This window comes from Triturus cristatus, chromosome 8 (genome assembly GCF_964204655.1).
Source record: "Triturus cristatus chromosome 8, aTriCri1.1, whole genome shotgun sequence".
NCBI classification, from domain to species: domain Eukaryota; kingdom Metazoa; phylum Chordata; class Amphibia; order Caudata; family Salamandridae; genus Triturus; species Triturus cristatus.
In genome coordinates, this window is record NC_140591.1 from 1,364,438,759 (window position 1) to 1,364,462,223 (window position 23,465).

The 23,465-nt window shown below is 48.7% G+C and overlaps 1 protein-coding gene across 2 annotated transcripts in view; it reads left to right on the forward strand.

Moving 5' to 3' along the window:
* The first annotated feature begins 4,033 nt into the window (after positions 1-4,033).
* The window catches only part of JAM2 (junctional adhesion molecule 2), a 392,176-nt gene continuing 372,744 nt past the window's right edge, over positions 4,034-23,465 (forward strand). The window contains exon 1 of one of the 2 annotated variants that reach the window (XM_085623064.1): positions 4,034-4,285. In XM_085623064.1, the coding sequence (XP_085479190.1) occupies positions 4,231-4,285 (55 nt within the window). In that variant the 5' untranslated portion in view covers positions 4,034-4,230. The remainder of the gene's footprint in view (positions 4,286-23,465) is intronic. The other variant, XM_085623063.1, reaches the window with a different exon arrangement.

Sequence of the window (23,465 nt, forward strand, 5' to 3'; positions counted from 1 at the left end):
GACTCGCGGCTCCCTGAAGATCGTAAGACCTCCGACCTTGTACCTGAGCCTGCTGAGTGACTCGCAGCTCCCTGAAGATCGTAAGACCTCCGAACCTGTACCTGAGCCCGCTGAGTGACTCGCGGCTCCAACCGACTCTCACGGTCCCGCCGGACCCCGACTACAACATCGTATCCCCCAGCTCGAGGATTGTGAGCTGTGCGCCGGATACGTCCCTGCTTGAACCTTTACCAGAGACTGTCCCGCTACCCCCTACCCCTTCCGAGACTCTTGAGCCCGTGCTCACCTTGTACATATTTGCAGTGATAACCTACTTGATAAAGATTGTTTTCTCAGAATACCCGGTGTGGTCACTCTGTGTCGTGTGGTGCCAGAAGTACGATCCTAGATACGAGATTCCTCCCCCTGGGGAGTCTCCCGCCAGTGCCCGGCTACGATACTTTGAGGGTGGGTCTCAGGGTAGTCAGGACCCCTTCCAGGCTCCTCTGAGGTCGCCGTCTAACAATATATATTTTCATAACTACTGTGTGGTTCTCTTTTCATTTAACCAATACTATAAGGTTGCATTCTGGTAAAACAAGCTGCTTAAAATTCCTTCATGGCTAAGTCTGAAGGCTGCTCTCCACAGTTGCCACTTGGATAGATTTCGAAGGTAATCTTTTACCTCTTAAATCATCATAAGGGTTGTTTGGACTGGTGCAATGGGTAAACAACCTTTACAATGCAACTTTTACAACGCACTACCATTATAACGAAACTTTTACAACGCAAGTGGATTTACAACGCATGCCATTACAACGCAAGTCTTTACATCGACTTGCGCTAGATGGCGTGCTAACATTACAAATAGTGTAGTTTACTATCCCAACACCTTCCCTACTGTTAAGTGGACTGGAGTTGGAATAGTAAATTACGCTTTTCTAATGTTAGCACGCCATCTAGCGCAAGTCGATGTAAAGACTTGCGTTGTAATGGCATAGCGTAGTAACATCGCAGTCGTTGTAACGACCGCGATGTAACTGCACGCGTTGTAATGACTCGCGTTGTTACATCATACATCCGGTGCAAGGTGCCCACTTTAATTAGTGGACAGCATACATCAGGCCAAATTCTCACAGCAGCCATTAGAGCCTCTAGAGAGCTGTTCGGTGGTTTTCATTCTACCTAAACCTTTGCGTCACATATCCTTAAGGATATTTACGTTGGCCCAGCATCCTGGTAGAGGGAATTCTCCTCCATGGGACCTCCCTCAAATTCTTTTTTGGACAGTATGACGCGCCCTGGTTTCTCGACTGCGATGAGGAAACTTTGCCGATATACTGCTGCATGCAGTTGTAAATGCGAATGAAATTTTCATAAACAGTCTCTCATGGTACTTAATTGGAAATTGATACAAGCTGCCATATCTGCCATTTTTTGACTTGGAATCAATACCACAATTCAAAAAATAGGAGACTGACTGGCAATATCGGGAACTGTGAGAGACACGTGTGTTCCTTATACAACCAATACGAAGACGATTAAAATGTACACTTGTGACTACCGGTTGGTACAATCTCAGACAACCCCCGTTATTTTAAGGGTTTGAAATCCCTCTATATTTGGTCCTGGGGAAGGTGGTCTTCCACCGAAACGCGCGTAGGCCAAGACCTTAAACTACCATCATCATAGAGGAGTGGTCCCAGGAGACATAGTACAATCAGAAACAATCATAATTGTGTTTGTTCTTTCTCCACTCAATTTTGTTGGACCTTGCATAGTATTTGAATCTTATGTTAATTTTATGAGTATGAGGATGATTGATGTATGTATGGAGAAATGAGTATGATGAGAACATATTTGTGTTAGGAGTTGTGGGGTTGTTTATATTTACGAATATAATATTTGTTATTGTGGATTATATGTAACATATGTCTATTGTGTATAAAGCATTAGATGTTACTATTGAAGATGAATTCAAAAATATTTTCTTAAATAATGAAAAAATAAAATGAGTTTGAAAATTATTTTGCATGTAATGTGTTTCTAATTATAGATCACTTGTTGTCAGGATAGAACCTGAATAGGTCTCTCCAAAAGTAATATAGGTCTAGACAGAGGCTTCTATTGTTTCCTTTTGGCTTTCCCCCCTTCTCTTGGACCTTAAAGTATTTTTAGGGGGGCCTTTCCCTTATAGCTGTATGAAGCTCCCATCAGGCCTTTGGACAGGGTTTCTTTTGAACTTCTAACATTTAAGATGCTTATTGTGTCACCTCCACCCCGGCCAGAAGATTGTGAGATTTGGAATGTTAGGCTATATGGGTATGTTAAAGTGCACTATCGCCCTTGCGTCTCCTATTGCCTGATCTACCAGGTTTGCTACTTATGTGCCTTTCCCGACAGATGTTTCTCTGACTGGGCCCAGGGTTTGTGCCTTGCGTTTTGTTCAAACTTGACAGGCAGACTGAAATTGTTCTCCTGGTGTTCTATCCTAATCCATCTTTTCCGGAATAGATAACCTTGCACTCTCTGGATTTCTGCAGAGCTGTCTCCATTTATTTGGGCAGGGTTTACCATTTTCATCAGTGTAGCAACCTGTCTGAGATCTTTGGTCATATGTGCAAGGATTTGCTAAATCTTCCTCCACCTTACATCCCTGGGTTCATATAACCATTTCCTGTACTTATGAACCCTCAGGTAAAGAGTTATCTGAAAACATTCAAGGACTTTCCACCAGAGGCATGTCCATCTTGTGGGTAGAGGCACAGGGAGTCTTTCTCACAGACATCTTTAGTGGGGCCACTAAGGCAGTGCCCACTACTTTTGTGTCCCATTACACACTTGATGTTCATGTTCAGAATCCTTATTCATTTGGCATTTGGGCTCTGTCTGCTGTCATCTCTGGATGATTTTTCATTACATTTTTACATGGGTGTTGCATTCTGATCGATTCACCTTGGTGTTCTTTTTCCAAAGCTGCTTCGTTGGGTGTGTCCTCACACCTGAGGGCGGGGATGATGAAGAGAAACGAGGAGACAATGTTCAGATTACTTACAGGTAATACCATTACTCTGATGTAATGCTAAGGGTGGCAGAAGTGACAACACACACCCTTCGAACTTAATGACAATACTGGCAGTGACATCATATGACCTTTGACCGTGATTCTTACCAGGAAGTGGTGTCAGATGACCTTAACCCTGAATATATCAATATTGTTGAAGTTCTTTAATAACTGCAAGATTATTACAACACAACTCAGACAAATATCTGTTCCGGATTTCAGCTATATCACAGTACTTACATTCCCTGGGGAATCATTACTTGCCTCTCTTTATATTATGTGGAAAATGATGTATACGCTTGAAGAAGATATTGTGCCACAATGCAGAACTGCTCTTGCAACCTAAACTATTTAACCCTAAACTGTAATGATTTAAAGTCCCCCTAGTGTATATTGCAAATAGAATATTGAAGTCCTTTTATGGTGTGTCAAGCCAATGAAACCCGCCGCTCCACAGGAGTTAACATCATTTGTTTTCTAAATACGCTATTGGGGCTTTCCTATGTCAAAAATTACCTTCTTTATGCCGGCCAGTATTTTATTTTTTGCTCTAGGGCAAAAATCACATACAATATGCATTGGTAGGTGCTCCAGAAAGAAAGTTTTACTAAAAACAAATACAAACAAAGAAAGCATCAACAACGCCAAAACAACTGTAGCCAACTCCAGACTCATCTAGCTTTTGTCAATGCTTGTTTTCACATATTTGATCTGAAACATGAGGAGTGTACCCTATTATCATGCACTGCATTACAGCCAACAGCAGCGCGTACTCTGGGAGGATAAGTGCGGGTTTTGATTTACGGCCGGCATAAACGTCCCGCGTCGAAGTGGAGTTAAAATGTCCATCGCTCCAGCAAAGTAAACCCTGGGAAGCTCTCGAGCTGGGATGAATGAGGCTGCATTTTCCGTTATGCTGATGGTTGCTAGGACCCCAAATCGAAGCGCGTGCGTCTCACCCCTCCCCCGGGCCTCCCCATCCTCCTCCTCAGACGGGAGCGGGGCCGGCTGCGCCATTTGCGTTGCACTTTGGCAGCAGAGCGCAGTACGGGGAGGAGGGACCTGTTACTTGGAGGAGTTCTCACAGCGCCCGGGCTGCTTCTTGTGTCCGGCCGAGTTTGGTCCTTCCCACGCCTCCGTGAACTTGAAACTGTAGCAGCTTTCCATCGCCTGGGACGTTTGCGAAGATGGCGCAGCTGAAGAGGCGGGTGGTCCAGTTCGGGCTCTTGGTGGTCGTTTGCTGTAAGTTCCCTGCTCCCCACCTGTGGTGGTCCCCCTGTGCGCTCGAGTTCGCCAACAGACAATGGGGGAGGAGGGGAGGGAAGCCCCGGCTGCTGCCGCGATATCAAGCCCCTGAAGCCCGTTATCTTACTTAAGTGGTGGGAGTTTGACGGTGCTGGAAGCAAACTCAAGAGGCGCGGGGCTGGAATGTAAATATGAGATGACGTTTTTATAGCGGGGCTGAGATTCGCGAGAGAATGTCCTCAGACGGGGTGGCTCTCCAAACGCAAACCCTTTATTATCATGTGAGGGTGTTTACAGCACCGTTCCCAAATACGAACACACTTCCTACGAAAAAAGTATATCGGTCTTTTTCTTTGTTTGAAAGACTTCAGCCGCGTTATGAACTGAAGCCCTTAGAATCCACGCCAGTTTAGTTAAAAATAATAGTAATAATAATAACTAAAAATGAAATATTTGCAGTATATAACGCTTGATTTTCTTAAACAAAAAGTACGAAAACTTTCTAGCTCTCGCTTGTTTGCAGGAAGCGCACATTCTCCTTTCATGGAAATTGTTAGGAGTGAGCAGGTGCACGTACCAGGACAAAGGCTGATGCCAGCTAACACCCGAACTGATAAAGTGCCGCGGCCAGAAAGTCGGCATCAGTGGCGGCTTTGATTGGGCGTGTAACGGACGGAACCACTACCGCTCATTAATTATGGATGCTTGAACTAACTTTACACACTAGGCCCACCGTCCCAAAGAAGGCCTTTTAAAATACAGAAAGTGACTCCCACCGGTATCTGCAACCCCCTAATAGAGCTAGAACATGCATGTTTGAGGAGTCTGCATGTGGGTGTAGTTGGACCGCACAGGCATGTTGGGCACGACATAAGCTAAACTATGGGCCTCATTTATGAAAAGTGACGCATCACTGCGTGAAAACAGTGATGCGTCACTTTTCACTGCGCCCTCCCTGCGACTCCAATGATGCGTCATATTTACAGTATGACGCATCATGTCGCAAGGAGTCACAGATACGTCAGTATTTCTGACGTATCTGTAGGCGCAAAAGTGACGCATTGCTGGAGTGTGTCACAAAAGTGACGTAACTCCAGCAATGTGTCCTTTCACATGGGGCAAGCCCCATGTGAAAGGGCCTGCGTCAGTCTTACGCCTGCTGTGAGGCAGGCGCAAGATATTGACGCATTTGCACCCTAGAAGTGGCGCAGTGAAATCTCATAGATTTCACTGCATCACTTCTACGATGCTTGCTTACGTGGGAACGCCCACCCTGCATACATTATACCTGACGCAGGTATAATGTAGCGCAGGGGTTTACAAAGTGACGCATCTAGGTAGATGCGTCACATTGTAAATATGGCGCATCATGGCGCATGTTTTACGCCACTGGTGCGTCACAAAAAGTGACGCACCGGTGGCGCAAAAGTGACGCAGGGGCTCATAAATGAGCCCCTATGTGTTTTTATAGATGGTAGTGATCAGTTGTGCGTTTTATCACTTCATGCTGCTAACACGTTTGCACAATTCTCGCGTATTTATTTTGGAAAGTTGAAATGTTTTATATTAGTTTGTTACATGTGCACATTACGTCAACTTTTTAGGTCTCTGTATACCAACCAGCATTGGCAAAGCCAATATTCCTGGCAGTGGCTACCAGCCTTTTGTCTTTGTCAATGCTCGTTTTGTTTCGTCATGGTTTTCCCCAAATCTTATTGTTGGGGCAGATTCCGGACCTTCACAAATCCGAGAAAAATAGTCTCAAGATGCACACGTTGCTATAGTAGTGCCTGGCATTGATATGTACTAAGATACTGATGTGTATGTGCTCCTTGTGAAAGGAAAGAATCGCCATCACTCATAGTGGAGGTAGCTAGCCAATGTCTGAACTGGGCTGACCCATTGTCTCATGCTGTGGTGAATGAAAGAAAAATGTGAACAACACAATAATGGGCCAGTTGATGAAGAAAGAGGATTGGCTGAGGGCCTCTATAAGTAATTATACCATACATATACTTTCACGAAAATCGAAATGTCTTGACTAACACTAGACTTACAAATGAATTTATTAATAATGTCTTTAGGTTTCTCGTGTATGTTGAAGCTGTGTGTAGTGCCATTTTGCATTAAAAAAAGTAGACAGAAATGTAGAAAAGTTAAAGTAGTCTATAAAAAAATTGAATGCAAGGGTTATTGGGCTAGAAAGGTACATTTAGGAGGTACGGTAAGGTATGGCTTGAGATTGCTATACCATAAGATATGGGTTGGGTGTCCTGATGGGTTTAGGATTGGGCTAAAAGTTAGGTATGGTGTAAGTGAGTGTTTTTGATGTAGGTTAACTTTAGTGGTTTAGAGTATGGGATGTTGTTATGGTTACTGTTGGGATTGGGTTATGGATTCGGATTATTTATGTAGTTAAGGTTAGATTAAGAGCTCAGTTGGCGTAAGAGTAATGGAAGGTGTGAGTGATGGTCAGAGTTGAAGTAAGGTTTAGTATTAGGATTGGATGGAGACTGGGTAAGGGATGGGGTAAAGGTTAGGTTAGAGTAAGGGACTGGGTTAGGGTTGGAGTATTAAAAGTATAGGTGTAAGAAGGAGGTGCAGGAGTAAGGTGGCATTTGGATATGGGGTTTTCGCCTTGTAAAATGGTAGAAACAATGGATCTGATGTATCAACAAGTTTTACCCATTCTTTGTCTTTCAGAAACTTTTATAGTACATATGGGCCATAATGCAGTAAGGGGATCATTTAGGATTGAAGAAGGGTTAACACTTGGTGAACAGGGTTTGAACCCTCTCTCCCCTCCCCTCACCCACCTTCTCCTTTTGCCTTGACTTCAGTGGCTGTTGTCAACCATAACAATAATTCTGTGTGTTGGGGAGGAGCCAAGATGGCGACCGGGACGGCAGCGTAGATTCCCGGCTCCGTGAACCTCCGCATCCCGCACGGATATCCTGCATGAGATCCTTACTCTGCGCTACGAAATCGTGTTCGTAAACGAAAGTGGCAACCGATCGTGTGACTCCGAGGTCTCTGACTGCCGTACAACCGGAGAAATCAGCGGTTGAACTTTGCGGCCCGTGCGGTCCCGAAGCCGGGACCTCGAGTGGACGCCTTGGCCGGGTGGCAGTTGAACAACAGCGGCCTGTGGTGACTGGGTGGAGTCGGTCCACCGAAGCGGAGCTCCCCTCGGCCTGCATTCTGCTGTTGCGGACTGATGACATGCCCGGGTGTACAATTCTCGGATTCTGTGGCGATTGCCCCTGCCTTTGACGGTGAGCTGCCCGGACGCCGTCCCTGGCTCGCCCTGATCCTTGAGGGCTGCTCCCGGCTTTCCGCGGGAGCTGGTCCGTGGCGGAGACGACTGTTGCCCGTGACCGCGCAACGGCTGGATCTGTGCCTGCCCCAGGATCCCTGTCTTCAGCGACGTGGACCTTGAGGCGTTGATCCCGGGGTCCTGGCCCCAATACGAGTCGGGCCTTCCCAGCGGCCATTTTGTCACAATGCAGCCTACCATCCTCTCCGCTGGGACGCAGCGAGACAGGGGGTGTGTGACTTTCGGGAGTGTGGCGGAGCGATCGGAGGGAGCTGCTCTGGGGTACGGCGACCTCCTGGAGGCCCTTGGTGCCCTTCATTACTCCTTGGCTCATGGCGCCGGGATCCTGGGGGGGAAGCTAGATGATGTGGTGACAGCGTTGGGACAGTGGCGGCATGCTGGTCCACAGGTACACAGTGGCTTTCCACACTGCACACAAGAGGAAGATGTTGCGGCCCCCCCGCGATTAGTGTACAGCCGGACACTCCGGACAATATGCTACCGTGTGGTCGGCTAACTGTGGACTTGATCTGTTCCGGAGGTATTGGACCTGAGCGGCAGATGGTGGCCTTGTCCCGTGCGCGGTCTCCGGCGGCCCGGGGACAATTTCAGCAACGTGTGTCTCATTTGGCTGATTCAGCCTGTCTGGACCTTGTGTGCAGCGCAGATCCTGGGGCGGCACTGGAACAGACACCCCTCCATGAAGCGGTCTGTGCGGATGCTCAGAGACTTCCACCCCACCCGTGTGCGGCGCTTCCCGACTGTTTTTGGACACTCCTGTACCTTGGGACATCGGACATGGTGCTGGGTCGACGGGCAGGCATGGGCAGAATCGCAAAAAGCGGTCAAGGCTGAGGCCGATCCTTCGGGGGTGGTCACCTAGTAGACAGGCGGACTCATGGTTGCGCGCTCTCGTGGTTATTCGCATAGTTGGTGTATAATGCTCCCCATTCCCCCCCCCCCCCTTTTTTGATATGGTCGACTTGGTGCTGCTAATTGTTTGCTGGGGGGAGACTTCACCGTGCGGGAGGGAGAAGCCGGGGGTATGTTTTTAAGGCCCTCCTCCAGTTTATTATATTCTTTCCGCCCCCCCGTCTGGGGGGGCTCTTTCTCACTCTCTTTTTTCCCTGTCTCTTCTATATTTCGGGTCTAGTTCCAGGGCGACAGGCACACTGCTGGGGGGTGGGGCCATACTCATTCGCAGAGGTGCAGGGTGGGGGGATGGGGGAGGGGACTCTTTAGTCTTTATCTCTTTTTCCATGGCCTCCTCTTTTTTTCTCTGTTTCTTTTTGCTTATTTTTCTGGGATCAGTGCGATACACCACCCTGATTGTGAATCGTTTGCTCTTCATGTGTGCCACAGTTTCCGGGGGGTTCGCTGGGCTTTAGGTACGGGGACCTGCAGGCGCAACTATTTTTGATATTTCTCCGCATCCGTACTTTCCCGCGCCGGCGCCATTGATTCAATGTATTGCTGCTTATTGTTTACGTCTCTTATCCTTGCCCCTTCTCGCTGTTGGGAAATTGTTTGGCACCTGATCCTACTGTTTTGTCTTATCATAAAATGAAAAACCCTATCTCTCCTGGTGTCCTGCCTGCGCGGCTCATTGGCCGGACTATATTGGATTGAAGACTTTGCTCTCCGAGGTGCCGCCTGTGTTGACATTTGCTTTTATTATCCTGGTTACTTAGCGGCCGGCCCCGGGGGGTTGTAGGCCCATACGTGTAAATGATTGAAACATCAATAAAGGTTTTTCAAAAAACAAAAACAAAAAAAAAAAAAACAATAATTCTGTTGTCCTTCGCTCATCCTTTCTCATGCCTTGCTCGCTTACCGCCAACTTACTGCAAGTGACTGGTGCTCCTGTCTCTTGTGTGGTAACTGTTATTGTGAGAAGCCTTGGATGGAGAAAAATATATACAGGGAAAGCTCACCTGCGGGTTCCTGCAGCCACCTCTCACTAGACAGAGGCGAGGCCCTGCACCCAGATGCTCCACGTTGCAATAAGTTGCAGCTTCCTGCAGTCTCTGTCAGGGCTGCTCCCTGTTGACAAGAGCAGTTCTCTGCACCTAAAGAATATCTTTACAGCCTTAGCCTGGCATAGCCAGTGGCCGCTCCATCCATGTCTATCCACAGACAGCTTCCTGCTGACAGAGGGGCAACTCCCTGCAGGCAAAGGCTTCTCCATGCAGCCAAGCTAAATGTAGGTTTGCGAATCCAGGCGCAGTACCCTCCAGATACAGCAACAGGTAGGGCCTTATTGATAAAGGGTCAGTTCACTGCAGATAGAAACACACTCAGCCTCACTCATGAAAGAGCTTTACATATACAATTACAACACAATATAATATTGAGGTCCCATCACAGAGAGTCAGATATGGACAGCTCTGAGCCTACTGTCTCCTCCCTGTAGACACAAAGCTGCAGTGGTAGAAATTAGCAGCTGATTGTCGGATCTCGGTCTCCTAGAGCTGAATTATAACAATTATAAATACACACACTGGGCAGGTCGACATGCCAGACTAGCCTGCAACATCAGCCCAACACACGCACAGAGCACAAACAAACACAACAGAGGGTCCAGCTTTGCAAGGGTTCACGAGGGTTAAGCCTTCGGATGAGTAGCAGCTGTTACACCAATCCTGCCTTCCAGTTGTGTTTACTGGGGGTCTGTCCAGTCCAAAGCTAAGTCAAAGATAATGCAAGGCTGCTCAGGGCTCTCAGAATCACGAGGCACCGATTCTTAATCGTGTGCACTTAGAGCTCAGATGATGATAGCAGCTGATTTGCAGGACTAATCTTCATCCCCGCGGGGATGCGGGGATTTGATGCGGGGATTTCTTCAAAATGCCTTATGTTAACCCCCATGTGACACTGGACAGGGCTAGACGTGGCGCAGTCTATATAGCTCAAAGGCCATGGAGTAAAGTATTGACTTGTAGGCCGCACATACAGGGGTTTTATACAAGTCTCACCATCTTTGGACAAGACCGAAATGTGTTTAGCACTTATTAAAAATGTTCACATTCGCAGGCCATGTATTCTGAAGTTCTGAAGACTAGGCACTGTATCCACAGTGCTTGAAAGTTGTAAGGACAAATATCACGTATCCGCAAAGGATCTATGCCACCCCCCCCCCCCACACGTTTTGCATTTATACTCTGCTGTTCCCTGGAGTTTTTCTTTTCTAGTTTAAATTCATATTTTAGAATTTGTGATGCCCCTAATCGCAAGGTATTCCTGAAACTGCAGACTTTTTGTCTCTCAGGGACACTATTTGTGTGCAGTAAGAATGAGGAGACCCTCCAGTGGTTACTGGCCTATGTTGTCTCCAAGGGGCACTCCCGTTTAAATTGCTCGGGGTGGGGTGGGGGTACGCTTTTAACCTGTTCTGCATGATCTCTGGCGGGTGGCATTGGGTCTTGGTTATGGGGTGCCTAGGTGTACTGTTGGCTAATAGCCTCTCCACCTTCAATGAGGGCAAAGGCTTGCAGCATAAGAGGGCACCATCAGTTTTTAATTTTTTTTGTCCTGTGTAATGCTTTTGAACATTACACTCTGCCATCACTGCCATAGCTCTCTGTGAACATTAGCTGTTGTAAATTATGATAAATGGCTTCACGAACCAGTATGCGTAAAATGGGGTTGTTCACGCATGTCTATCGCGTTGTAAGAGTGTGTGTGTAGGCTGGAGGACGCATGTCACCCACAGAGGGCAAACCCCACCTCCCACCACTCCATCCTTTGTTTGTAGTATTTGAGGACAATCAACATAGCTTCCCCTCACAGAAACCTCTGGAGGGTTCACCTAGAGCCCTTATTGCAGAGGTTCTTAGTATCTCAGGCCCTTTCTCTGAGGAGGGAAACTTGACCCCAGCCTGATCGACTGGCGCCTTTTAGTAGTAGTTAGAAAGCATATAATCCACTCCTCTTGATTCCAACATGAGCAGAGAGTGGGTGGTGTTAGTCTCAGTACGAGGTGGGCTGCTGAGCATTCATCAATCTCAAATGTTTGTGAACATCTGCTCAAACCCTCATCCTTTGCACCAGTGACAGAGACAAGCTACACAAGTGATTGGTCCTTCGGGCGTATTGGACCTGGCGAGCGCACTCTTTTTGCCAAAAAAATAAATATTTGTCCCTTTGTTTTTGACTTGACGTTGCTGGGCACCACAATCCTGTGCTCAGTTGGCTGAGCAGGTGTTCACGTTCAAAGACCTTTGTGGTCCACCTTTAACCCCATGTGTCTCTGGGTAGTTGCCTCTTTTGTGTCTGGTGCACCCCAAGGTTGTGTATCCTCCACCTTACTCCCACGCATGTGTTCAAACTCCTTGTAGTTTGCCAGTAACCTTTAAGTTACTTGCTTCCTTACTTCATTTTCATTAAGCTGTCGAACATTATAGTTTTGATCATTACAATTACTCGTTCATAGTATAATGTGCTTAGCGAGGACCCCAGCTTTAAAACTGTATTGTGTTTTACAGCTGATCTGCTTGTGTTCATTGCTCTCCCTAGACATTTTTATTCATTTATTTAGAGTGTTTTCTCAAGCGCGAACATGATCAAAGGATATCCGAGCGCTGTACATACGGTTGATAAACAAAAACAGATACATCAAAAGAAACAAACTCCAGTAAGATATAGTATGTTGTCATAGAGATAGTATTAAAACGTCTGTCATTCACTTATTAGGCCACAGGATAGAATCTTCAGGGTGGTTTTCTGAGTCTGTTCAGAATCTGATTTAGATCCAGGGTACGCGGAAGCAAAGATTGAGTGGGGTTCTCCTGGGAAGGATGGGCTCTGGACATTGTCAATCTCATGGTCAGTGCACTAACTCATTGATACATTACTGCATATGAAGTACTGCATTTGGAACAATATAGTATATGTTTTGTGCCCTTTTGATTTTTCTTGAACTGCTGATATTGTCGATATTGTTGAAAATGATTTGCTAAGTATTGTATACGTACAACTACTACATGGGCATTTGCACTGTACCTAGACCTGCCTCATAAACTCTATCTTAAAGCTTATCCTGTTTGTCCATGCCTGTCCAAAGAGTCAAGGATGCTAACGTAAGTGATCACCAATTTCTTGTAGACTTTGTACCTCGAGTACTGATTTCTGGAACTCTCGAGCTCTCCGTATCCCCTTTTATCCCATTCAATTACCCACTGTTAGGAATGTAGCCTGGTGCTAGGCATGGTCACTGTACACAGGGCGGGACAAATTGCCTTCTAGATGATGGTGTATGGCACATCCTCTGTGGAATAGGCCTAGGAATATTCTTCCAGTTGGTGTATCTCTGTGTGCAGTCCATGCTGGGCATAGTTATACCAGACCTGTATGGACTAGTCTCAATATGCGCTGTACAGATTGCATTGCAGATGCACCATGCCCTGCTTGGATTGGACCTAGATGTGGACTGTGTACAGCGCAGCAGCCAGACCCAATGTTTTATTACTAAATGCTTGTAAACCAATTAAAATGACTTAGTTCTTGTTGTGTTCTAAGCTAAGCAACAGTCCTCAGATGTAGCCATAAACATCTTCTGTAATTCACAGAATAAATGTTGAACTGATATTGAGGTTATGACCCAAAGAACACATTCACCAGTTAAGTTAGTTATGTGGCCTTAACTTTCCTCTCCATGCCTTGCTCCTTTTTTTCATGTGGCATCACTTGTGACCCCCACACATGACAACCTCGGTGATATCACTGATGTAGCATGCACTTGTACATTTTATTATATGATTGGCCGTTCAGGGAATATGAGGACATTTTTTGGCCATGGAGTGGCACTCATAGGGATGTGATGACTCTTTTTGGGGATAGGGCAGCTTTATTTATGAGTGTACCTTCAGGACATATAATGGCACTATTTGGGCATATATATAGCACTCAAAGAGCATACCATTGCACTTTCTGATTATTCGATGAAACTTACTGAGCACTTTATAGCACATATGGTATGGTGTCTCTCTCGCCTAGTCTGAGTTTCTCGAATGTCAGCCCATTGACTTGAGCAGTAATTACTTAATCCTTCGCCTACTTGATCATCTATTCGTCTACTTAATCATGTAGTCACCTATACATATTAACTCACAATATTACATATACAGATACTCACTTTCTCACACAAATATACACTTGCTCACACTTTCCTTCTTATTACTGTTGCATAAATATTGCTTTTGGGGTGTATAATCTATCTTATACTTTGTAGTTGTGAGCTAAATGGGAAACAGTCAGAACACTGCGGCCTCAGCCATGCGTGTTCCAACAGCGCAAGCGTAACCACGCTTGCCATAACCATGCATATGCCTAAACCACGCCTATGCATGGTTAAGGCAGTGCGCGACCTGCTGCTGCTGGGTGAAAGCAGTAAGACATCACCAGGAACAGAGCCTGAGGACGCAGTGAGGTAAGTGGGGCTGGGGGGGGGGGGGGTAGTTTTCAGGGCTGGGTGGGTCAGGGTGGTTTTTAGGGCTGAGGGGGTCGGAGTAGTTTTCAGGGTTGGGGGTAGGGTAATTTTTAGGGCTTAGGGGAGGGTGGAGTAGTTTTTAGTGCTGGGGTTGGGGTAGTTTTTTAAATTGGGGGCTAAGGTTTTAGGCCTAAGGGCAGTGGAAGGGGTTGGGGTAGTTTTAGAGACAGCGCGGGAGTGGGTCGGCTTAGTGCATGTTAAGGGTTAGGGACAGCCCGGGGGCGGGAGGGGGTCAGGGTAGTGTATGTTAAGGGGCAGAGTTTTAGGCCTCCGGTCAGGAGGAGGGGGAGGGGAATGGGTAGTTTGGGTAGTTTTTAGGGCTTAGGAGAGGGTGGGGTCGTTTTAAGGGCTCAGGGGGGTTCGGGGTAGTTTTTTTAATTCGGGGTTAGGGCTTTAGGCTTAAGAGCAGTGGAAGGGCCTGAGTTGTTTTTAGAGACAGCGCAGGGGGGGAGGGGGTCGGGTACTGTATGTTAAGGGTTAGGGACAGCGCGGGGGTGGCTGGGCAGGGGGAGGAGAGTAGGTAGTTTTCAGAGAAGGTTTTTGGGCCGTCAGGGTGGGGCGGGAAGGGGGTTTGTAGCCTAGAGCTGGGGGAGGGGGGTGGGAGTAGTGGCGACCTTAGCCATGCAAACCCCTTTACCATTCATGCCTTTACCACGAAATTGCGTGGTAAAGGTATACATGGTAAAGGAATGCGTGGTTAAAATGCATTCATGGTTCAGGCTGCGAGGTAGAGGCACACATGGTTTAGCCATGTGTGCCTCTATCATATAACCTTACTAAATATTAAAAACGTGGGTATTCTTATAACTGTCAAGTGATAGAGATTCTGCAGGGCAACAGGAACATTGCAGCAAGCACTGGCAAAGCCAAACGGTCTTCCCTGTAAGAGCTTTTGACTTCGTTAATGGTTTGAGCCATGCTGTACAGCATCAACGATGGCAAAAAAAAGAGAACAAAGTATATGAAGAGGACACTTTTTACTTTTTGTTTACCCATCCTAATTGAATCAGTAAGCAAAAAGAAACAAGCTTATGTGGGTGGGATGAAGGAACACAGTAGGGGTGGGGGTGGAAACTTAGATGGACGGGGTGGGAAACCAACAAGAGGGTGGGAAAGAAACATAGGGTGCAGGTCAGAGAAGAAACATGGATGGTATGGGGAGGAAAGCTAATGGAAAGAGAAGAACTGGGGAAGGCAGATGGATGAGAAAGTGCAGCGTGGATCTGAGGGGGAGAAGTACATGGGTGAGAAAGAAGCACAGGAGAAGAAGTGCATGAGGCGAGCGCATCAGAAAGGGGAAATACAAGATGGAGATAGCTGTTAGTGGTTAAACAAAAAGGAAAAAGTAGCTCCTGCAAGGTAAGCAGTGGAAGGATACAACTAATGTGTCCAATGCTCCAGCAAAGATACGAATGCACGAAGCTGAAGTAAAGAGCATTCTAAAGAACAAGGAGATGCACTACCTAAAAAGGAATTTGCTTTGAAAGTCATCATTGCAATAATTGATCATGTTACTTTTGATTTTATAATAAAGGTCTTGAGAATAGTCATTGTGAATGTGGAAGTTAAATTTACCTGCCTACAACAATTTGGGAATCCCAGATTTTTGCAGTTTTTATTAAAATCTTTCTTGTCACAAGCACTGAAATATCTTTTGCAAAAGCCGAGTAATACTGCTTTCAAATTAATCTAAACTCCACGTTTGTTTATTTTTTTAAATGAATTTATAATCATATTGAACGTTCTTCAAATATAAAGTACAGCAATTAAAAATAGAAACGTGGGTCAACGTATTTCATCTCTCTCCACTGAAATGCAAAATGCATTTGTTAGTTGACATCGTCCATTTCAGATGAAATACACTTTGAAAGATAACTTAAACTTCCCTGGGTAACTTGTGAAACCTGGAAATAAATGTAGGTAGAAATAATATGAATTCAGGCTCTATACAAGACGTGCTGGAAGAGGTAAGCATCAAACTAAATGTGGAGAGATTTAGAGAGAGTAAGACAAAATGTCACAGAGAGGATGTGAATATTAAAACTATCCAATGTCTTTCATATTGGAAGGTTGTTGCAAGTATAGGGGGTTGAACTGATTGCTACTTTTGCATATTAGGTTCCAGACGAATCCGTAACAGCAGCACCAACCGTGTGGGCTGTGTGATTGTATAATTCTATGCAAAGTTGACTAAAGCGTTGTTGCACAGTTATGTTTTCAGAAATAATTCAGTATGAAAATCTTTACCTTCAAATATTTCCTCAACATATGAAAAGAACCAAACAAAATATGTTTTTGGGTTAGAAGAAACTTCATAGGGTTAGGGAGACAGTGGAATTTACTGCACATATGCTTGTATTAAAGATAATCTTATTCTCTGCCACATTTCTTATTGGTAAAGTTTAAAAGAATCTGAACTTTATAACCCAAGCACATAGACGCATGCCTCTCCCACCAAACACCCAGCCGAATGTAGACATTGAGAAAACCTCGCTTTTTTCCATGTAGGCCCGGTCTTGTGATTCACAGTTTGGTGAACATGTGGTGCAAAATTACTCCAGTCTTTACTAAACCCAGGACAAAAAGTTTTACCATTGTTTTTTTTTTTTTTTTGTTTTTTTTTTTAAACCGTTTATTACAAGTCTTAAAAGTATACAAGTATGGGCCCACAACCTTCCGGCCGGCCGCTAGCAATAGTAGGAACACACGACATATATACATGGAACACGTGGCATTACAGGAGGATCATTTCTCAATAGATAACAATGTCGAAAAACCACATCATCCAGGCCCCATTATGCGGTTTCATTTTAAGTTAAGAACAACAAGAAAACCACACCCACAAGGCAACCCACAATCGAAAATAGCAGCATGTGCTCCCCTAGAGGGGGGGATCCCAACTATCCGTAGAAATCTAGAGAGGGGGAAGAGAGCAGAGCGAAGACTGGGGGAACCCAGTGCCCAACAGCAGGGGAACGAGTCGGCTAGGGGGATGGGGCTGGCGAGGTATCAGGCAGCAACGGTGGTGCACCGATACCCCCGCGATAGGCGTTCCAGGGGCCCCACACTTTCACCCATGTCCCAGGCTTGCCCCTCGCCACATACACCACCTTTTCTCGAAACATGCACCAGTCCATGTGTTCTTTCCAGGCCGAGACCGTCGGGGGCCTCTGGGATCCCCACAGTTGAGCAATATCACGCTTGGCAACCATACATCCCAGAGTCACCCACCACGTCTGCGGCGCTGAGTAATCAGTCGGTTCCCACACATTCAACAGGCATCTCCTCGTTTCAGGCAACAGTGTCACATGCGTAACCAGACGCAGCACCTCATGTACACCACGCCAGAACCCCTCTATCTCCGGGCACTCCCACAAAATATGCATAAAGGTCCCCAAAGCACCACACCCACGCTTACATAACCCATCTCCGGCATAGCCCATACGCAGAAGCTTCGGCCCCGTCATGTAGACCCGGTGGAGTATCTTGAGCTGGACGAAGCGAAGGCGAGCTGGTATGGCCACCTCCTTCGGGGAGGCCACCGCGGAGGTCCAGTCCTCGTCGTCCAACTCCAGCCCGTCAGCAACCCAAGCCGCACGAAGGGCAGTCAACAGGCCCGAGCGGTCGTTTATTAGCTTTTTATATATAAGCGAGATCGTGCTGTCCGGGACATGCCCATCCAGCACTCTATCTTCTAGGGGGGAATATTCCGGGATGGAGGCAACATCCGTGAAGACGGAACCCAGCGCATGACGGACCTGCAAATACCGGAAGTATTCACTGCCCCGCAACTGAAATTCCGTCTGCAGCATATCGAACGTTTTAAATCCTCCCCTCGTCCAAAAATCCCCCACTTTACTGATACCTATCATATCCCACTTCTCAAAGCCCTTAGAGGTCCACAGGGAACCTAACCGCTCAGACGCGTATAGTGGTGATGCCCGGGTCAAACGGTCCTTCCACCCCATAGCTGCATTGGCCGCGTGCCAGACTTGCACCATGACACGCGTGGGGCCCGTCAGACGAGCGTCGGGCGCGCTAGAGTAGAGCGCTCGATGGTAGTCACCACCTGGCAGGAGCATCTTGTCCATTTCAAAGGCCGGGTTTAAGGCGGGCCCGTAGAGGCCATGGGTAATGGCAGCAAGCTGGGAGGCCCAGTAGTACCGTTTAATATCCGGGAGGGCAATCCCCCCGTCAAACCATGGGAGCGTCAGCTTAGCCAGAGCAATGCGCGGCCTCCCGTCCCAGAACAGGAGGCGCTGCAGACTCTCCACCTCACGGAAATAGCGCGCCGGGACCAAGTCCATGGTGTTCTGTAAAGCGTATAGAAAACGCGGCAGAGACATCATCTTGAACAATGCCGCCCGGCCGAGCGGCGAAAGAGGCAGGCGCCGCCATCGTGCGACATCTACCCGCAGACGCTGGAGGGGGGGAAGCAGATTCCGTTCATATCGGGCCTCCGGGTCCAAAGTGATGAAGACACCCAGGTACCGAAATCCCTGCGGGGCGATCTGGATCGGACAGCCCCGCGGGAGAATAGGAGCCTCCCCAGAGAGAACATACACACACGATTTAGCCCAATTGATGACGAGACCGGAGTAACGACCAAACGAGCGTAAAACATCAACTAGGACTATAAGTGATTTACGTGGGGAGGCTAGGTACAGAAGGATGTCATCAGCGTATAGGGATACGCGGTCCTCATACTCGGGGGTCCAACGGAGACCACGGATGGAAGGCTCCCACCGCAGCCACTCCGCCAGGGGCTCCAGGGCAAGCGCAAAAAGAAGCGGCGACAGGGGACAGCCCTGCCGCGTGCCCCGGCCCAGCTCAAACGGGGGCGATATTCTTCCGTTCACGACCACCTGTGCCAATGGGCCCGCATACAGCAATTTGACCCAACTGATGAATCCTGGGCCGAACCTGAACTTAGCAAGCATCGCCCAGATGTATGGCCACTCAAGCGTATCAAACGCCATGGTGGCGTCTAAGGACGCCAGAATGGCCGGTTCCCGTATGAACGGGACACGCGCAAGCACCCCATGCAAACGCCGAAGATTAAGGGCTGTATTGCGATGGGGAATGAAACCAGACTGGTCCTGATGAACCAGATCTCCCACCACACCGACCAGCCGATTGGCAAGTACCTTAGCGAGAATTTTAGGCTCCGCATTCAGTAGTGAGATAGGCCGATAAGAAGTAACCCGATCTCGAGGTCTCCCCTCCTTGTGAATCACAACGATAGTAGCCAGACGCTGGTCAAGCGGGAGGGAGCCCTCCGAGTGGGCCGCAAGGAACATTGCGCGGAGGTGAGGCGCCAATGTATCCGGTCGCAGCTTGTACAGCTCGATAGGGATACCATTCGGGCCCATGGCCTTGCCAGAAGCGACCGAGCGTATGGCGAGGGCAATTTCGTCGGAGGTGGGAGCGGCGTCCAGCAACACCCTGTCCTCCCCGGACAGGGAAGGCAGTGCGATATCTCTGAGCAGGGCACGGGATTCCTCTTCCGAGCAAGAAGAAACCGGGGAATACACCTCGCGGAAATATTCCGCGAAGGAGGAGACAATTTCCTCTGGTTCAGTCACACACACACCATTCGCTTTCTCGATCAGTGGGACCACACGATTCCCTCTTTCCTTTTTATCCAACCACGCTATCAGTTTACCAGCCTTATCACCCACATCATACAGCCGCCCCTGTTGCTCTCTACTAAGGCCCCTGGCCGCCTCCGTAACGAGGGCCCTATACGCTGCCTGCTTGAGCTGGAGGGCATGTAGTGCCGCGTCAGTCACCCCATCTTCTAGATTACCCTCCAGCTCCGCTATTTCAGCCTCCACCCGGGTCACCTCTTCCCGCTCACGCCTCCGGGCGTGGGAAATAAGGGATAGGGCCTCCCCTCTAAGCACTGTTTTGAAGGCCTCCCACAGGGAGATAGCTGAAGGCACCGACCCCACGTTCTCCTCGAAATAGCGCTGGAGGGATTTAATCAAGTCAGCGCGAATGGTGGGGTCGCGCAGGTACCAGGAGTTAATTGGGACCACCCTGCTCTCAGCCCTCGGAAAGACATCAACATGCAACAATAGCGGGGAGTGGTCCGAGATACCCCGTGCCAAATGGCGCACCTCCCCCACCCTCCCAACATGGGCCGCCGGGACAAGGACATAATCAAGCCGTGAGAGACTACCATGGGCCCCCGAGTGGAAAGTGTATTGCAACTGTGTGGGATGTTTTAAGCGCCAGCAGTCCACCAATCCCAGTGTATCCAAGAGGCCGGATAGCCACGCCTGTGCCCGGGGGAGGTCCCTAGGGGGGTGACGATCCACAGTTCCAGAAACCACCGCGTTGAAATCCCCCCCCACCACCAGAAGCCCCCCCGGAAGGCCAAGGAGGAGGCGCCCCAGATCTGCAAAGGTGGTCGACTGCAATCCTGGTGGGACGTACACTGACACGAAGACAATCACTTTGCCCTCCATTCTCCCCACCAAGACAGTGTAACGTCCCCTGTCATCATGGAGCACCTCATCAATTTCTAACGGGAGCGAGTTCTTTACCATGATACCCACACCCCTCGAGCCTGACGTGAAGCCCGAGTGGGCCACAAGGCGGTAACCACGCCGATTCATGGCGCAGAAGGAATTGCCAATAAGGTGTGTCTCCTGCAGGAAGACCACATCAGGCGAGAGTCGCTTCAGATACTGTAGGACCACACCTCGTTTGATCCTGTCCCCCAGTCCATTAACGTTCCAAGACAACAAAGTCAATTCCCTACCCCCCATCATACACAAAGACCATCATTTGTCCCCCCAAGAGCACAGTAGAGCCTACACAAAAAAAGGGTTGCCTTGTGAAAATAACAAACACCCCATCCCTACCCACCACCCCCAACAAAACTCCCCCCTCCCTGCACCCCTGCATGAGCCCAAACAGCCCCCCCAATGTGCAGTGTGCCTGTCGCCCCATAGATAGTTAAACTAACTAGACCCCTAGAGGAGGAGGGAGAACCCCCAAGAGACCCCACATAACCTCCATAGGAGGGGAAATTAAACAATCCGACGTATAGTCAAGAAATGGCATCAGTTTTGTCCCGAGCGAGGCCTAATATTAGTCCCTCAGTCTTGATCCGGCGAGCCCTCTCCCCCGGCCGCTCCCCCCCCGCCACTCCGATCCCGATCTCCAGGCAGAGTGTCCAACCAGTCTCCGGCCGCTTCGGGACGTTCAAAAAAGTGTGTGCAACCTTCCACCTCCACTCGCAGCTTAGCGGGGAAGAGCATGGCGTACTTGATGTTTAGGTCCCGAAGACGGCGCTTGACACCAAGGAAGCTTAGTCTCTGTTTCTGGACCGCAGGGGTGAAATCAGGATAAAAATTAATGTCCATATTATCAAGTCTAAGTGGTCCCTGTAGTCTGGAGGATTGCAGGATAGCGTCTCTGTCCCGAAAATTAAAAATCCGGGCGATGAGGGGTCTCGGAGCGGCTCCGACCTTAGGCCGTCCCCCGGGAACCCTGTGGGCTCTCTCCACAGCGAAGAATTTACTCAGCCCCCGTGGCTGGAGATGGTTGACGATCAGGTCTTCCACGAAAAGGTCCGCCGCCGCCTCCTCACGCCCCTCAGGCACCCCGATGATACGGATGTTGTTATGCCGGGCCCGACTCTCGGAGTCCTCCAAGCGACGATCCATTAGCGCACTCGTCCGAGCAAGTCGGCGCACCTCCGTTTGCAGGGCCGCCACATCTGTCGTAAGGCCCGATGCGGTGTGGGCCAAAGAATCAACTCGGTCGTTGGTCTTGGAGAGATCGGCCCTTATCAGGCCAACATCCACGAGGACCGAGTCGATCTTCTGCGCCAGTGTGTCGAAGCGCTGGCCCACAGAGGCCTTCATCTCGGCGATGGCGCCCATGACATCCCGCAGAGTAAGATCCGTGGGCAGATCGGGGGCATCAGTAGGGCCCTCAGGGGACTTGCGGGGCACCTCAGGAGATCCCTTCTGGAGGGTATAGCGATCCATGCTATTGGCCTGGTGGGCTGCGCGCCGGGTCGATTTTACCTTTGCCCGATCGCCATCTTGTTTCGTGGCCATAATCCCAGTCCCCCGATCGCACCAGCCACGTCGTGAAGGGCAGGCAAGCCGGTCCACGGGCTCCGGGGGGGGTGCCACCCCAGGTCTGCAGGGCGGATCACAGCCGGCGGGCAGGCGGGGTCTCCCAGAGGTGCCACACCAACACACGAAGCCCCGTGACCCAACCTCGCAGAGACAGCCAGGAGGGTACGAAAGCGAAAGTGAAAGTGCGGGTTCCGCGAGCCACCAAGCCCTGCCCGCCGCTGTTATTCACTTCGTCACTGGATCGCCCCACAACGCAAATCCGGGGTTCGGCTAGGAGAAGGCCGCAAACCTTGATCGGTGGTAAAGTCGGTGCCCGAGGTCCGATTTGGAAGCGGAAAACGGGCGCCACCTCAGCTCGGGCTCACCAACACAGTCCCCTCATCTGAGACAGGATATGTTCAGGATAGTAATAGGAGGTCGCGGAGGTCCTCGGGAGCACGCGGCCATCTTGGTTGCGCTCTAGGCTCCTCCTCAAGTTTTACCATTGTTAAAGGATTCGCTATACACCAAGATGGCCTTTCTCTCGTTGTGACATGGCGTGGTGGTGAATTGGTGAAGAAAATTGAGGGAAAGTTAGAGGGACACGTCTGTAACAGTGGTGCGCCAACAGAAGCTGGAAACCTAGAGGAGGCATGGAGAAGAGGGTTACCATGTCACATGAGGCCAAGCACAGTACACGCAAGAGCCCTTTCCTTCAGATAAATGCTTGCCAGCCAGTAATGTATCCAGGTGCAAAATATTTTGTGCTTCTGAATAAGAAGCCTTGTGACATGAATGGAGGCTGTCATGGCAGTGAAACATAACCAGGTAAGGAAGAAGGTGTGGTGAAATCGTGGCTATCCTGGATGTGGCGCAATGACTGCAAGATTAGGAGTGGGTAAAAAGCAAGAGCTTATCAGGGCAACCTGTAACAAAAATCAAAGGCACGAAGATTTAGGAACGTCCTCTGGTCAGGGCCATTTCTGGGTGTTTTGCCGCCCTGGGCGAGAATTGAAAAATGCCACCCCCTCCCTTTTACTACCATCACTCTCTCCCACTGTCATCCAGGCTAACTGTCCTCTGCAGTTTCTCCCTCTCTATGCACTTTCATTCTTTCTCTTCCAACATCTCTCTGAAATGGCGCATAAGCACGCCGTGTCGGTGCTTTTTAAAAATCTACAGAAACATCGCAGTCTTCAGGAATGCAATATATAGTAAAACGTGTGAAATGTAAACAGGCGCTGCGTCGGTGTAATGGATTGCCTTTAGGGTGTTAGTTATTCTTCAGAAATC